The sequence below is a fragment of the Vespula vulgaris genome, chromosome 2 (genome assembly GCF_905475345.1).
Source record: "Vespula vulgaris chromosome 2, iyVesVulg1.1, whole genome shotgun sequence".
Classification (NCBI taxonomy): domain Eukaryota; kingdom Metazoa; phylum Arthropoda; class Insecta; order Hymenoptera; family Vespidae; genus Vespula; species Vespula vulgaris.
Genome location: NC_066587.1, coordinates 6563123 through 6580086, shown reverse-complemented (window position 1 = coordinate 6580086; position 16964 = coordinate 6563123). Strand labels below are relative to the sequence as shown.

At 34.6% G+C, this 16964-nt stretch overlaps 1 protein-coding gene across 1 annotated transcript in view; it reads left to right on the top strand.

Annotated features, from left to right (window-relative positions):
* Positions 1–134: 134 nt before the first annotated feature.
* LOC127061394 (homeobox protein 5-like) overlaps positions 135–16964 on the top strand; it is a 25823-nt gene continuing 8993 nt past the window's right edge. Inside the window, exon 1 of the mRNA XM_050988210.1 lies at positions 135–480. Within this exon, the coding sequence (XP_050844167.1) occupies positions 326–480 (155 nt within the window). The 5' untranslated portion in view covers positions 135–325. The remainder of the gene's footprint in view (positions 481–16964) is intronic.

The following is a 16964-nucleotide window of genomic DNA, read 5'->3' as shown; positions in this document are numbered from 1 at the left end:
CGCGCGCGGCGTGTCTCTCGCACGGGCCATGGCCTCCATAGACACGGAGGCGAGCGAGGCAGCCCGAGCCGCTCCTCGCGTCATCGCTATAAGAGCGAAAGAGAGAAAGAGTGAGTGAGTGTGAGAGAGTAAGAGGGAGCGAGTGAGCAAGCGAGCGAGCGAGCGAGCAGGCGAGCGCGCGCGCGAGAAAGAGAGAGAGAGAGAGAGAACGAACGAACGAACCAGAAAGAGAGAGAGAGAGAGAGAGAGAGAGAAAGAGAGAGAAGACGGGTCTGAGAGCGACGATCGCGAGGAGTAGTAGCAATAATTTCTAACTCGAGTCAAGATGGCGGCGGCGGTGGTGGCGGACACGGTGGCGGTGCTCGCCAGGGGCGACAAGATCCTCGTCACCGTCGAGTCCGCCCTGCCGGACATCCTCGTCGTGTCCTTCGTTCATGGTGCCAAGTGTTTCCAGGGTGCGCTCCTCGACGCCACCAAGAGGTACGTACATATATCCGTGTGTATGTGTGTATATGCGTATGCGTGCGCCGCGCGTGTGTGCGTGCCCCGTGTATATGCTGCTCTCTTATTTCTTTGTTGTCATACCTGTATACAAATCAACTAATAAGTTTTACTTGTGCCACTCTTTTTTTGCTATAAAAGTACGTAGATCTCTCAGCGTGTATACGTATATCCATGTGTATGAACGTGTTTTTACGCGAGTCGATTGGTACGACGTGTGTACCTCGTGCTCGCATCCCTCTATCTATCTCTCTCTAACAATTGTACACGTTGTTTGCTGTTGCTTGCTAGCTACTCTCTCTTTTCTTTTCTTTCTCTTTCTGAAAAGTGTACTCGTGTTCTCTCTCTCTCTCTATATCTATCTATCTATCTATCTATCTATCTACTATCTATTTAACTATGTTTCTTTCTAATTGATTTTTACGTACATACTTATCGACTAAAGTAACCACGTTAATAGTTATCAATTGATATTTAAAACAAAATATTAGTCATCCGACGATAATAGAACAACGAAAAACTCATGTCGATGCTCGTCGAGCGACGGCCGTCGCTTCCTTCCTGTTCTACACTTCACATCATTCTTTCTCTTTCTCTCCCCCTCCCTCCCTTCCTCTTTCTTTTCCTTTCTATCATCCATTTCCTTTTAAAACTGAGTCGTCAATCCTGATATCGATCAATGTATCGGTAATCATTTCGACGAACGTCATTCCTACCAGACGTGCGACGTGCTACGTGACGAATTCGTCGTCATCGTCTTTTTTTCGTCGTCGTCGTCATCGTCATCGTCGTCGTCGTCGTCGTGTCGTCGTTGTCGGAGGTGAATCACCTCAAAGAGATGCCCTTTGTTAGGGCCCACTGTGTGCGATATGTTAGGCCTCTTCCGGTCTCCTCTCTGCTCTGACGGTCTACATATATAAAAGTCTACTCACACTAGCTTCGTTATTCCGATCGACAATCTGCGACACGCGAGTTCTCTTTTCTCTCTCTCTCTCTCTCTCACACGTTTTTCTTTTTTTTTCTCTCCTTAAATTTCTCCTCTTTTTTTTCTCTTCTTTTTTTTCTTTTTTATTATTCGTCGCCGTTTTGGATTGTCCATTAATCCTCTAGTGATATATCACTAGGATGAAAAAAAAATTTGCTTCTCTATCGGTAGCAAGACAAATGTTACGAGTGATCGTATCTACTATCTCTATTTGTCTCGTGTTGTGCGTCTCTCTTTCGCTCGCTCGGTTGTTCGCTATATCCTTCCTTTTCTTTCTCTTGGCCTGGATGCATCGCGTTAAACGTCACGCAGAGCTTTACGAGACTCTGGAAAAGCATGCTTTTTTTCAAGCCCCACATCTCTACCTTCCTTTCCCTCTTCTTTTTTTTTTCTTTTACTTTTATTTCGTACTATGTCGTAAACGAGCGTCCGATCGATGAGGAAAGTAACGATTTGTCCCTATCTCTTTCTCTCTTTCTCTCTCTTTTCTTCTTCCTTCTTTTATTTCTCTCTCTCTCTCTCTCTCTCCCTTTTTTTTGTTTTGATTTGTTCGTTAGTCACATTTTCCTGGTTTAGTATAAATCCCTCTTTTTTCATATGCATAGACGGAAGTTCCTAGCATCGTGTGAGATTATTCTAGGAATTAAGAAAGAGAAAGAAAAAGAGAATTAGGCTTCTTAGGATTTCTATCGTGTCGTTTAATAACTATTACATCGTTATTAGCTCGTACAAATATTTATTCGCACGCGATGCAGGTAATTAGGAGAGTTGGACGAGAAGAAAATTCGAGTTAATTATTCGTTCTCTCTCCCTCTTTTTCTCTGTATGTCTCTTTGATATCTTGGATATAATAATCCGAAAAAAAATAAGAAAAAAAAAGAAACAGTTTATCCGTAAAGTGAGTCAAGTTATTATATACTAATCACCGAATGACATTGATAATTGTGATAATTAAATCGTAATATTTCAAATTAGAAATGGTGCAGTACGACATCGTTGTTTTTGATTATTCTCCTTGAACGACCCCAAAAAGATGTTTACTCGTAGTTGGCTCGATTGTTGGTTAAGCGATTATAAATGCGCAGCGGTAGTGTGCAGTATACTAAATTACGTCCGAGCACGTGCATTTAAGCGAGAGATATCGAAAATCCTCGAGATTTCTCGTCGATCGAGAATCATCTCCATTTTGAAATTTTCTGTTCTTTATTTTTTTATTTTTGTTTGCTGATTTTTTTTTTTTTTATAAATCATTCCAGTAATTTCACGATTTCTTTTTTTAACCACAAAAATTCATCGAATTTAATTCGTATTTCACGTTAACAATCTGTTAATATTCCCATTTGCAAATTTTCTGGTTTTCTATATTATTCTTTTTTCGGCCTTCGACATCGAAATTCCATTTTGTATTTTGATTAAAAATTCAAAAAGGAAGAGTTGATAAATATGACGTATTCGGACAGGTCTTCCCATCAAAAGATTTCACGAACGAGAATTCTTTCGGATCGTTTCTTAACGATCTCTATGAAATATTATATGACGAGGAACCGGTTCTCGCGAGTCTCTTTGCTCTGGTAAAGAAGGGATCGTCATCATCGATTTTCGAAGTGGACGTTTACGAAAGAATAGATAAGAGAATTACGAACGAATAATAATAATTTTAATAGGCAATGATAATCATACGTTTATTCTCTATTTGATTTACGTTTCACTTAGACCGGTCGACTGTCTTCGACGTTCGAAGAAAGAGAGAGAGAAAGAAAGAAAGAAAAAGAAAGAGAGAGATAGAGGACAACAGAATCATTATTCTTAAGTCAAAGCACATCAAATTTAAACTACTTTCCCTGTGGTTCTCTCTTTCTTCCCTACCTCTCTCTTTTTCTCTCTTTAAAAATGAGGATTTTCGCAAATAGACAAAACGGAATAGGAAGAAAAGGAAAAAAGAAACAGATTTAATGAACAATAATTAACGATTCTCGTTGTTCTTGATTTCCACATACAGAGAGTCCTTCGTGAAACGTCGAACTCCATTGTTCTCAAGCGTAGAATAGAGAGAAACGAAGCGTCGTTCGTTCGTGGCAAGTTCCGGCAAGCTAGAGAAACGAAAGAAGTTGCTAAAGCGTTCCGCGTGTTCGAGGTCTTATCGTTTCGTTCGATAAACCACTGTGAGAAACGAACAACTTCATTTTTCTGCCATTTTAACGATCGATCACTTCGCATACACACACACACGCACATACACACACAAAGAGAGGCGCGCGCGCGCACACACACAGAGCGATTAATTTGAAAACGAATGAACAGTGTCTCAAATATTTTCTTTTTTCTATATATAAATTGACGAATGATTTGATTAAAATGAAATAGAGAATGAACAGAAAAAAAGATGATCAGCTTTTTTCAATATTTTTTATTTCTTCTTTATTTCTTTTCTCTCTCTCTCTCTCTTTCCATTTACGTATGTGTGTATTTCTATATATAAATTGACGAACACAATTTAGAATGGAATGAGGAAAAAAGGTGGTCAGTTTGAAATTAAAATTACGTTATCAGTCAAGAAGTACATATATCTTCGTGACTAAGGGATCCGACGTAGGAAACGGGGTAACGTCGTTCAATTAATTATACGTAAGACGACTGCCTGATGCGCATTGTTCGCGAAGTTAACCGTTCACCACATTGAAAATCATACTAGGAAAGCCTCAGTCGTCCCCTATTTGCAACTGAGTTCTTACGGATTCCATTGCTTCGATCATTGATCGTCGACTAGTTAACCATTAGTATGCCTTAGATATATTTTTCTAAACGAAAGGTGTCGAGAATGTTTTTCAACTTTTTTTTTTTTGATTATTTAATTAGGTTAAAATAATACATACAATATTGACTTAAAATAATAAACATTTTTATACATTTTATTTGAATACTAAAAAGAAAAATAAACAGATCGATTGATTTATCTTTGTTTTGCCCTTTTCGAGTTGTGCTGGATGATATTGATGTCCGTTTAATCTAGTTTATCAATAATTCAAAGCTACAATTTTTATCTTTTAATCAAAGAAATATTACCATATTGCAATATTTAAACAATTAAAAGAATGTAGTAATATTCATATAATTAAACAAATTTTTTCAGTCGATGTGTTTATTCTATTCTTTAACAGAAAATAATTTCGACAAGTATATTGCATATCTGAGAAAAATACGATAACAAAAAGTTATGTAGTAATATTCGTACTATTTTCTTTTTTATTTAAATCGTCTTATATATTTACTTCAATTTAATCAATATTAATCAATCATTTTCTATTCTTCTTTTTTCTCTCTATCGATCTAAATTTAACATTCTAGTTTAATGCTCATTGAAATATTTATCATCACGAAATTGAACGAAACGTAAGACGATAATTATTCTATTCGGGTTCACAATTAAGGATGTAGTAACACGAGTGACGAGTGAAATCTCGTTTAGATGATAAACCAGAGATAAGGAATTTGCTCAAACAACGTTTTAGCTTTCCTCTCTCTTTCTATCTCTTTCACCCTTCCTCTCTCTCTCTCTTTCTCTCTGTCTCTGTCTCTCTTTCTCTTTCAAGGAATTTTCTCTCTTCGGTATTATTCTAACCAGACGCGCGTCGTCTTTTCTATGCTTGCGTTGTCTGTTGCGACGAAAATCATGATTTATATTGTAACACCCCAATTTCGGTAAAATCATACTAAGAAGAGATCTACTTCCCGTGAAGATGGAACCTGCTACTTTCTCGTATATACCAAATATATCTTTTATTTCGCGCATGAGATCGTTGAAAGATGTTCGAGTCAAATATTCAAATCAAATATTTAATATCATATGATGTATCTAGGGTACATTAACATTTTAAATGGTGTTTTTCTTTGATGGTTATAATCGTTAGAAAAGTTTACATAGACTTCTAAATAAATACAATTCTATTTCAAAAGACACAAATAGCATATAATAAATTAATATATATATATATGTATGTATGTATGTATGTATAATTCAAATGACGACCGTAAAATCGTTAGAAAACTCTACAAAATTTCTTATATCTTTCCTTCGAGTTGTATTCAATGTAGTTTCAATTATATTGGTACTGATCGATTAAACTGACACATTCAGTATACATACATATCTAAATAATTTCAATATGGAGGATATATAGAAGAAAAGCTATTATCTTTTTTCTTTTCGTGATTTTATTTCGTGACCGTTCGATCAACCAACGTAAGTTTTTCTCAACGAAGAACAAAACTTTTATCGCAGACTTGTAATTTTGTCATTCGCTAAAAAGCCTTTCCAAGGAAATAAAGTAAAAGAGAAAAAAAAAGAAAACAGAGAAAGCGAGAGAGAGAGAGAGAGAGAGAGGGTGAAAGGGAAAAAGAAAATATACTTCGCAACCCTCCAGCAATTATTTGAAATTATACCAAGAGACGTCCGACAGTTTCTTTCCAACACACGACAATCCATATTCGTCGCCATTTGCCATAGTTTTCCTATGTCATTGACGAGAGTATATACGTGGTTATTATTCCTCGAGATACTATGGCCATTAACGTTTAATACCAGCGTGCTATCGTCACTGAAAATAAAGCCTCGTAAATTCAGGACGTCGATCGATAAGTCGCCTCTTTCTCTCCATCTCTCTCTATCCTTGGAGATGGTGATAGAAATAGTGGGAAGGAGGGGGAGGGAGGGAGGAAAAGAGAAAGAGTGAGAGTGAGAGTGAGAGAGAGAGAGAGAGAGAGAGAGAGAGAGAGAGAGAGAGAGAGAGAGAGAGAGAGAGAGAGAAAGTGAAAGGAGTGGAATTAAGAAATACACCAAAATTTTTGTCTATATTCTTCGCTATACCAACCTGGTTCAACTCTTTCTTTGTCAAAGTTGACTGTAAGTCATCAGACAAAATTCTGTGAATGACGAATGAAGAACTCAAGATGAACGTAACATATTTTGATATTTTAATGGCGACATAATATACTTTATACTGACGTATATTCATTTATTCTATTCGTTTTATATTAATTTGTATATAACTTCAATAAGAAACTCAATAATTTGTCCAAAATATAAGACACGTGTGTTAGAGGCGTTGCGTTCTGTAAAGATAACTTCGTCGTACCAAAAGAGTTAGTTTTATTTCGTGACGAACGAGGAACATAAAATTTGTTTTGATGAATCCCCAAAGCATTAAAAGGAAAGAGAAAAAAAATATAGAAATACGGTAATAATAAAGGAACAAAAAGATGGAGACACGAAGAGAAAATAATACGAGAAAAAAAGGGAAAACACACGTTTTTCTACTCGAATTTATAAACAACAATTTGAAGATCCATATCTCTCTCTTTCTATTTCTATCTTCTTCTCTTTCTCTCGCGCGTGTGTATGTGTGTGTGTAAAATTATTTCGTCGAAATGCTTGTACCGTTGAACATTACTCGCTTTGTATTCGGACTTCTATGTAAGCATTTGCATGCTTAAGTTCTATAATATCAAAAGCATAACGTAGTACGAGATCATAAAGTAAGTTACAATGTAACAGCTTTTTGAGTTACGACATTACGGATGTATCATTTCTAATAGCTCAGTAAGAAAATTTCATTGTATTTTATCGTCCCATTTTCATTTTCACAGTCTCACCAAACTTAATGCGTGAGGATCCTTAGTTTTTTTTTTTTTTTTTGAAGAAAGATTCCATAGATTTTTACGTTTCTTCCTTCAAATTGATAATTATCGTTGATAAGCCATCCACCATTTTGAAGAATTCTTATGAAAGATAACGAGTTTAAAAGCGAGGTACGATGTTTCATAAAAAAAACTTACTGATTTTCATTAACTTTTTTCTTTTTCTTTTCTTTTTCTTTTTCTTTTTTTTCGTATGATTTTCTTCAACGTTCAACGTTATATCAGACTCATTTAATTAACTTTCATCTTTAAATTGTGATCCTTTTAGAGATACCATTTAAGTATATCCCGTCGGCCATCTTGATACGTCGGACGCGTCATGTTTCCATTCCTACCCCGCAATTTCTCTTTCTTTCTCTTTTTATCTCTCTCTTTCTTTCTCTCTTTTTTTCTCTCTGTCTAGTAACAATGTTACTAGAACGCGTCGTATGCAGGCTTCCTCTAAGGATCGATTTACTTTGCGTATTTTCGTGAACGGACGTATGTATAATGCAAGAACATTTTTATTTTTACTTACGTTTAATGGAGTATCTTTTTTAATCGTATAACAGAATTATAATGTATGACTTTGTCAAGTCGTGTAAATCATAAATTGCATATATTTAATGGTCGCGAAAAAAAAAGTTTGGATATAAGGGAGGAAAATAGGAAGAAAAAATAAGGAAACAAAAAAACGAGATAACTTTATATCAGTAGTCACGAGTTACAACTTTATAAATCGTTCTGTGAGTTATGTAATAGTTACTTTTTTATTTTTCTTCTTCTTCTTCTTTTTGTTATTATTATTACTATTATTAAGTTCGATTGTTCTCATCGATCTTCTTTGATATTGTCCGAATGCATAGCACGTCTCTTAGGTGAAAGTCAAGTTGTCTTAATAGTTAGCTGATGCTTGTTACGTACACATGATTATGTTCGAATCATGTCTGTTTCTTTTATTTTTAATAATTTTATCTCTGGTTCATTTTTATGATTTATATGCATTATAAAATCGTAAGGATGAAAGGTCATATACACTGAATTTTATCGGGAGAAGAAAAGAGTATTAGTTGTTAAATGAAAAATGTTAGATAATTTCGTTAGAGACGTCATTTTGCGTTGGTAGTATTTTTCTTTTCTTTCTCTTTTTTGTTTCTTTTTTTTTTTGGCACGCATGAAGATGTTTTTTCTGACGTACACAGAGAAACAGATGTTCTTGTTACTTTCAAAAGGCACCTTTGTATTTGTTCAAGCATAGATCGAAAAGTTTCTAATGCTTAATTCATCGATGAAGAAATCTTAGAGGAACTTTACTAACTACTTTCTTGCGTTGTTATTAATTGATGATAACTTTTTATTGTGGTTTGTAGATCCTAATTTCTTTATAAATATTTATACAGATATACATTTATAGATCATAGAGATCTATATCTAAGTTATAGATCGTTATTTATAATTAAATATAATTTATATAGATAGTATTATATTAATTACTATTATTATTACTATATTAATATCTCTCTCTCTCTCTCTCTCTCTCTCTCTCTCTCTCTCTCTCTCTCTCTCTCTCTCTCTCTCTCTCTCTCTCTCTGTCTTTCTATGTATGTGTGTTTTTCTACGTATACTGTATAGAGATATCTTCATAAAGATATACGTATATAAATATATGTATATGTATATATATATATATATATATATATATATATATATAAATATAGAAAATATATTTTTTTCTGAATGAATTTTTTCTGGACGATATATATCATATAATAGAGTAATTTGTGTGTAACAATTGTTTTATTTTAACAATGATATATATATGTATATATATTTGTTATTTTTAAATAACAAATATCAAGTCAGGAATGACATAGATATTCTCATGTTATCAAAAAGCGTTATAGTCGTCTTTTTATTTTTATTGTTGCCTCTATCAAATTACGTAACAGTTTGGTGTCAATCTTTATCTCACGAAATGGCAAGTCTTGTCGAGAAAGAGATAGAGATAGAAAGAAAGAAAGAAAGAAAAAAAGAAAAAAAGAAAGAAAGAAAGATGTAATAATTTACACGAGAGTGACTCGAAACATTGTAAAGAGCGACGTGATCGATGCCGTCTCGTTAGTGATTTATTTAAATTGCGAGTATTACCGTAACAATAACGTCAACATAAAACAGTCACACGATGAAGTTTTTTATTTGGTGGGATAAAAAATTAGACGGCAGAACAATTCATTTCCTCTTTTTTTTTATTTTGTTCTTAGACTGTTATTTTTTTATGACACACATATACACACACATTTATGAAAATTCGTTCATAAAAATAAAATATTTCAGCCATATTTAAATGTGCGTAGTACCATCGTTATATACTTAATTCAAGCCCGTTAAATTTAGTCACTATCTTTTTGATGTATATCCATTGCTTTTGGTTAAGCTCCGTCCCTTAGGTCATTTTTTGTCTTTATCTACGATGTAAAATGAGACTCGATAGAATGAGAATCATGACTGCTTGCTTTTTTCGCTATCAAGTTACGTAATGTTAGGAGTATGGTCTTCTTTCTTCTTGTCACCAACGTGGCCGCCATCTTGAAGATGCTCGTAGGTCGTATGAAGTTACAGAGTATTAATCAAATTGACGATCAATAAAATATGAAAAGGAAGTAAGTAGGTAAAAGAAGTCCAAGGGAAAATTTTATTAGCTTGATCGAAGTCATTTCTTTTCTTCTTTTTTTCTTATTCGAAATATTGAACGGAAGTGGGATTTGATGTTATCATCGAGAAAATCGTTTTATCTCTAAGAGAGAAAGAGGGGAGGAGAAAGAAAAGCTTTCGAAAAAAGCAATCTTCAGTGTTAACGAAGAGTATAACGAATTGTGCGACAGAATTGTTTGTGGATTGGTTAACATCGTTACTGTATTATATTTTTCTCTTTTTTGTACGAGTTAACGAAGAAGAAAGGAAGAAAAAAGAGAAATAGGGCGAGAGAAATCGTTGAATCGTCGTTTCAGGCATAGTTGCAAATAAACAAGTCGGAATTACTCTGGGCGATTTCTGAATCGTCTTTTCGGCTTATCGAAGGGTAAATTGAATTTTCGAGGCTGGCATGTGCGATGAAAAAAAGGAAAAGAAGTTGAAATCTAACAGAGGAATTGATATCAAGAAAGTGAGGGAAAGCAGAAAAGAAGAATAGAAAAGAGAGAGAGAGAGAGAGAGACAGATATCGAGAGATAGACAAATTGTGAGAGGAAAATTCATTTTATCAAGTTCATAAATCTATTTATCTCGAAAAATACAAAATATACATAAGCGAAATTAGAATATATGTATATCTATATGTAATTCCAATAATGAACCAGAAGAAACAAATTACATTTAATTATCGTTTAATTAAACATTTATCTCTTCAATCGCGATGTAATAATTTCACGTTTATTTTTTAATTAAATTGCGATTGAAATTATCACACACGTAATTTAACAAAAATTGAACAAAATAATATCTAATAATAATATTATTACCTATGTTCACACACACACACACACACACACACACACACACACACACACACACACACACACACACACACACACACACACACACACACACACACACACACACACACACACACACACACACAGTGTTTATCAAACGATTAAAATAATATTAAGATAAGATTAATTAGAACAAAAGATGACTAATTGGAAGTAACAAAAGAAAGAATCTATTATGTACGCATGCTTACGTACACGTAGCTCTCGTACAACAATTTGAAGGGTCGAGTTAGGGAGAGTGTCTGAAACGATTTCTGTTGGTAAATCGCATACGTATGGGCGGTGGCTCCGCATTGTCGCCGACCATATCGTGGAGGCCATGCGGGCCGTAACATTATTTTGGCATTCGCTTGGCTTTCGCTGATCGATGTAACATACACCTTCAGTCCTAATGACTTCTCTTCTCTCACACGTGTATCTAATATGGAATTTCGTATACATCGTATATATGTATGTGCATATATATATATACATATATATATATATATACATAGATATTTACATATGTAGGATACATATACATATATACATACCAATGCATATATAAACATATATGCATATGTACGCATATTATTATAAAATGTATTTATATACGTACACATACGACATTAGAAACAATTTACATGCTACGTATATATATTTACATGCATACGTATATATATATATATATATATATATATATACTTATATATGAGGTATATACATACGTATATATAATTCATATGATCGAGTGAAGGAGTAAGAGACATCGACATAGGTGGACAGATAGGTGAATAGATGGATGAATAGGGAGACTAGTATGGATCGAAGAAAGACATACATCGTGTTACCGGATATGTGTACGAGTTTCTAACCGAGGTATAGTAAGGAAAGTAAGAAATTTTTTATTCGACTCGGAATAATCTAGTAGAGAAATGTTAACTTTTCTTTTTTCTTTTCATCTCTTTTATTTTTAAAGGATCCTCGAGTTCATTGAAAGTTCATTGATAGTTCCAAATTCCTAATGATTCGAACTTAGATCTTTGATTGTTTCCAAGAATCTGAATCTTTCTCGATTATCATAATTCCAATTTTAACAGAACACACGTACATGTAGTAGTACGTTCTGTTAAGTGCCACAATTTGTGTATAAAGCGTTCGAACAACGACATTAGGATTCGTTATCGAAACAAATCAAACTTTAAAATCAGGTTTCGTCGCAAAGCGTTATTAGCATTCGGTAAATATTTTTTAAAGCTTGAGTATAGCTTGAAAAAATAGCCAATGGTTGAAGTTTCAGGACAAACGTAGTCACGACCTTTGAAGTAACGCGCGTGTATCGCGAGTATGTACTCGGAAAATCGATAAATTCGCAGTGAAGCTATCGTGGATCAGTCTGACTATGGAAAACAAGAGTTCGACGACCAGGCCAGGCCAGGCCAGGCCAGGCTAAGCCAGGCCAGGCCAGGCCAAGCCAAGCCAGGCCAGGCCAGACAAGACCAGACCAGACCAGACCAGGCCAGACCAGACAGGTATCATACCCTGTCAGTAGAAAAGATACTTTGCTGCCTTTATTTATTACAACGAGGAAAATGAGAAAGAAGTATCGCAATACCGTGCAACGTGAAAATAGCACCTCGTTATTCCTAATCGTTCTTATGCTCCTAAACATCGTCTCATATTATTACGTTTCACGTTTCCTATCTCATTATCTAATTTTCGATAATTACGACACGTTGCTGTTTCGATCATATCTTTAATTCTCCTTTTAAAGTCGAGTCTATTGTGTAAAAGTTATCGTTTGGTAATGTCTATGCAGGTTAAAAAGTAAATACAACTGATGGGTTATTGGTTGTAGGGTTAGGAAAGTAACATATTATGAAGAAAAAAATGATAATCTACCAAAGAACAAATAGAAAATAAAACGTAGTTATTTATAAAAAAAAAGAATCTCGTTTATTAATTCATAAATTCAATAGATAAATTCATCCACGATCGAAGTTTGTTTAATCAGACGGATCGTAATCTTTCGATATCATATTTTCTTCATTATACACATTCTCTATTCTCTCATAGAAATTAGATCATCGTATTCTTTATCTAAATTTATCGATCGAAGATAAGACAGACGGTTATTCTATTAGGATGTTTTTCGTGTAATTTCATTATCAGTCAGAAGGTTCTTACACTCGAGGTGTCTCACGTGTGTTTCCTATAATATCATCGCCTATGATATCGACTCGTCTCTGCTCGTGGAATAAACCGCTAGGTAACTCCCACGATTGTGTGTGTGTGTGTGTGTGGAGAGAGAGGGAGAAAAAGATAGGGCAGACGAAAAAGAAACTTGCTGGTTGTGTTTTCTTTTTGCGTGGGTTGCGTCGATCGTCCTAGCATCATTTTGCTTACAAAAAAGGGCGGCACACCACAAAAATACCTGTTTTGTTGGATGTTACAACGTCTAGTAGTACATATACGTACGTATATGTTGAAAAGAAAAAAAGGGAGAAAGAAAAGAAAAAGTAGAAGAAGAACAAGTACATACTTCCGATTACCAGTTAGAAGGTCTCCGAACATGAGTTCTTAACCATTGAGAGATAATACCGTTCAACGTCGTTGAACTACATGCCATATTCGTGACGGGTCGTTGCTTACAAGCCGTATTTATGGTTTATCGTCTATTATTTATTTCGATTCGATGATATTAATTTTCGAAATTCGTAGGTTCGATCTTTCACAACGTTCTATCGAAAAATATGAGAGAAATAAAAACCGCAACCGTTTTTATTCTTCGGAAAGAAATAAATATCATTTATTCTCGACAGTGAAATCAAATAAATAGATGTAACTAATTAAAAATTGTACTCATCTAATGCGACATATCTGGTTATCTGGTTCACGTGGTTGTGGTTCTATATGTATTCCTTGGCACGAACGACGTCGTTGGCAGTGCCATTGACGATATTCTCTCCCTTTTGTTCGGCTTGGTAGGATGAAGAAAATGTCCTCTTCGTCCGTCGGTTGTTGGATATGTGTGTAATAAGTACGTACGTATGTATGTGAAGAAATAGAAATGGGGTTGGGCACACATAAAACCTGCTGGAACCTCGAGGAAACTCTCCTCTTTCTCTCTCTCTCTCTCTCTCGTTTCGTCTATGATTGCGACACGAGCTTGAAATTGCTTGAGCAGAAGGAAACCATTCTGTTCTTTTCCTCCCTGTCGTAGTCGTCGTCGTCGTCGTCGTCGTAGCCGTTGTTATCATCATTGTTGTTGTTGTTGTCGTCATCTTCGTCTGCGTCATCGTCGTTGTCATTGTCATTGTCTTTGTCGTTGTCACCATAGTCGTTCAGAAACGAACAAGAAAACAGACAACAGCTGTTCGAGTGTTTCAAGATAGGAAGGGAAAAAGAAAAGTCCGTTTACCGGAACGACGGAAGGCTTAAGTCTTGCTTAAAGTTCGTTCAAGCGTAAGGAAACGATTTTACACGGAAATCGCGACCTCCTTCAGTCAAGTTCCGAGTTCTTCTCCATAGGCGTTTACAAGTAATTTTCTTTACGCTTTTGTATGGGATATGTGGTGTACTCATTTGAATCGACTAAAGAGACAAGAAAAAAGAAATGGTTTCTCCTTGAGTTCGATAATTTTTTTTTATGTATTATGTAATAATTAGTAATATAATAGCAGTTGTTACGAAAAATTGATGTAATGATCATCGTAACTTGATTAAACATTTTTTATATTGAATTGAGTAATCTAACGGGTGTTTGAAACTATTTACTTTCTTATCTTTTTAATCATGGTAACTTAATAAAAGACTGTAAGTTGACTGAACATCTTTTATATTCAATTTAATGATCTAAAGAGTGTCAAAAACTGTTTATTTTATTATTCGTCCAACCACGGTAATTTAATAAACGTAAGTTGACTGAATATTTTCTATATTCAGTTTAACGATCTAACAAGTATCCGAAACTATTTTATTATTTTTTTTTTGACTACGATAATGTACGAGTAATAATTACTAGATTGATTAAACATTTTTTTAAATTTAATTTAATAGTCTAATAAGTATTTGAAACTGTTTATTTTATTCGCGGTTTTATCTTTTTTCTTTTTATTTGATATATTCTCCGTGGCAGAAATATTCTCGAATTCGAGTCTCGCTTAACCGGACAACCTTCCTTCATTGGATTACGAAATGTGAAAGTTTGATTGCTAAAATTTCATCCTTTCTCTTATTTTTATTACCAATAGCGATTTCCGGCATTTCGAATAGGATAAAGAAATAAAAAAAAAAGTAATAATAAAAAAAATAAATAAAAAGAAAGAATAAAAGAAAACAAAATGAGATAAAACAAAGCAAAATGAGATAAAATAAAAAAGAGCAGAAAAAATCGTTTTACCGTGTAATTATAATAAAATCCTTTCTCTCGTTTTTCCTATTACTGGAAAAAGAGAGAGACCGAGAGATAGAGAGAAAGGTTAGAAAAGGAAAAAATATCGCTCTCGCGGTCTATTCGTTTCGCGCTATCTCAGCCGTAACACCAGCCTGAAAACTCATTACTCATTTCGGGACATAGTGTCCGTAATTGCGCGTCCCTTAATTACTCTTCACAACGGTACGCTACTGGCTTATACCCTGGAACATAGCTGGAAGCTCTGGGAAATGAGAACGTTCTAAGATACCAGGCCACACAAATACATATATGTAAACAATAAACGAAAACCACATTCGTTCTTTGCAATCAAACAAAGATTATCACGTATCTTAGAGGATATTCTCGGTGAATTGTTAAAAGAAAACCGTTACTTTTCATTAAGAAAATTAAAAATACGAATTTCATCATGATTATTATCTAAACTGTACTTGATGTACAGCGTCGAGCGTCTTGTACAATCTAAATATTTCGAATCTAAAATTTGGAGGATGATGATGTTTCGTGGCATTCAAAGATGGCTGTTTGCAGAATTGTCGCCATCTTTTCTTCGTTCGGCGATTATATCACGTGACGTATGGCGCCAGTTACAAAACGAAACGAATCATTTCTGTTAGGATATCTTCTTTCTTGACGTTAAATGTCTGTCCTTTATAAAGTAAGTACGTTCGTGCAAGTTCACAAACATTTGTAATATCAGAGAAAGAGACAGAAAGAGAGAGAGAGAGAAACGGACAGACAGACAGACAGACAGACAGACAGATAGACAGAGGGGACGCGTCAGCTGTGCACGACAGATACGGGTAATGTATAAGATAACAACGTACGTAGGTGTTTCGAGAGATCACGGAAAGTTAGGTAATTCTCTGGGAACGTGACGTACGTTAATGCAGTTGTGTGTGTGTGTCTCTGTATGTGGTGTAGCAAAATATATATATATATATATATAAATATATTATATATGGGTAAATACATATACACGTATATACACATTTGTCTCTTCTTTCTTATCTCTTTAGAAACTCGAAAATCATATTGTATCATTCTTAAACGAATTTTCTCAAAATTCTTTTGCTCAGTTATCCGAACAAGTTACTTCTAAGAAAGGTGAAGGAAAAGTTGAAAAATATTAATGGATACACTGAGTCGAGGCTGTCGTTCATTGTCCGCCCTCTAGAATCAATACGTTGTGGTTGTCTGTCTGTCCTGTCTGTGTATACATATGTGCATATATTATATATAGATGTATGCTTATTACATATATATATGTACATACATACATACATACGTACGTACGTACGTATATATATACGTACATACGTATATACGTACAGACATACATACGTACATACATATGTACTTGCACACACGCAAAGTCGACCGAATAAAATGAATGTGTGCATGGCTGTATACGCGTGTATGTTCTATGTGGGTATATATATGTTCACCACGTTGCCCAATAATCTCTTGTGGCTCGCGCGAACACGGATTCTCGGCATTACGCAGACGTTTTTCACTATTACGAAACCATACTGACAAAACAATGGTACCGTCTCATAAAACATTTATTTATTAAAATACATTTATGCTTTTCCTTGTTGTTCGTTCAAACGATGTTTTCAAAAAGTCTTAACACATTTTCGAATGGACGATTTACGTAGAAACTGATGCTTGTAATCAGCTATTTTTTTATGCAAGCCAATATTCGTATCTGAGTGAATATATCAATAACTTTTTTGGCACATAATGTATTTACTCGAAACTTTGTTTCTTAGTTAAACGTTCTAAGCATTCTGATATTTCTTTACAGTGTAATTAATGATAACCAATCTTTTTCTTT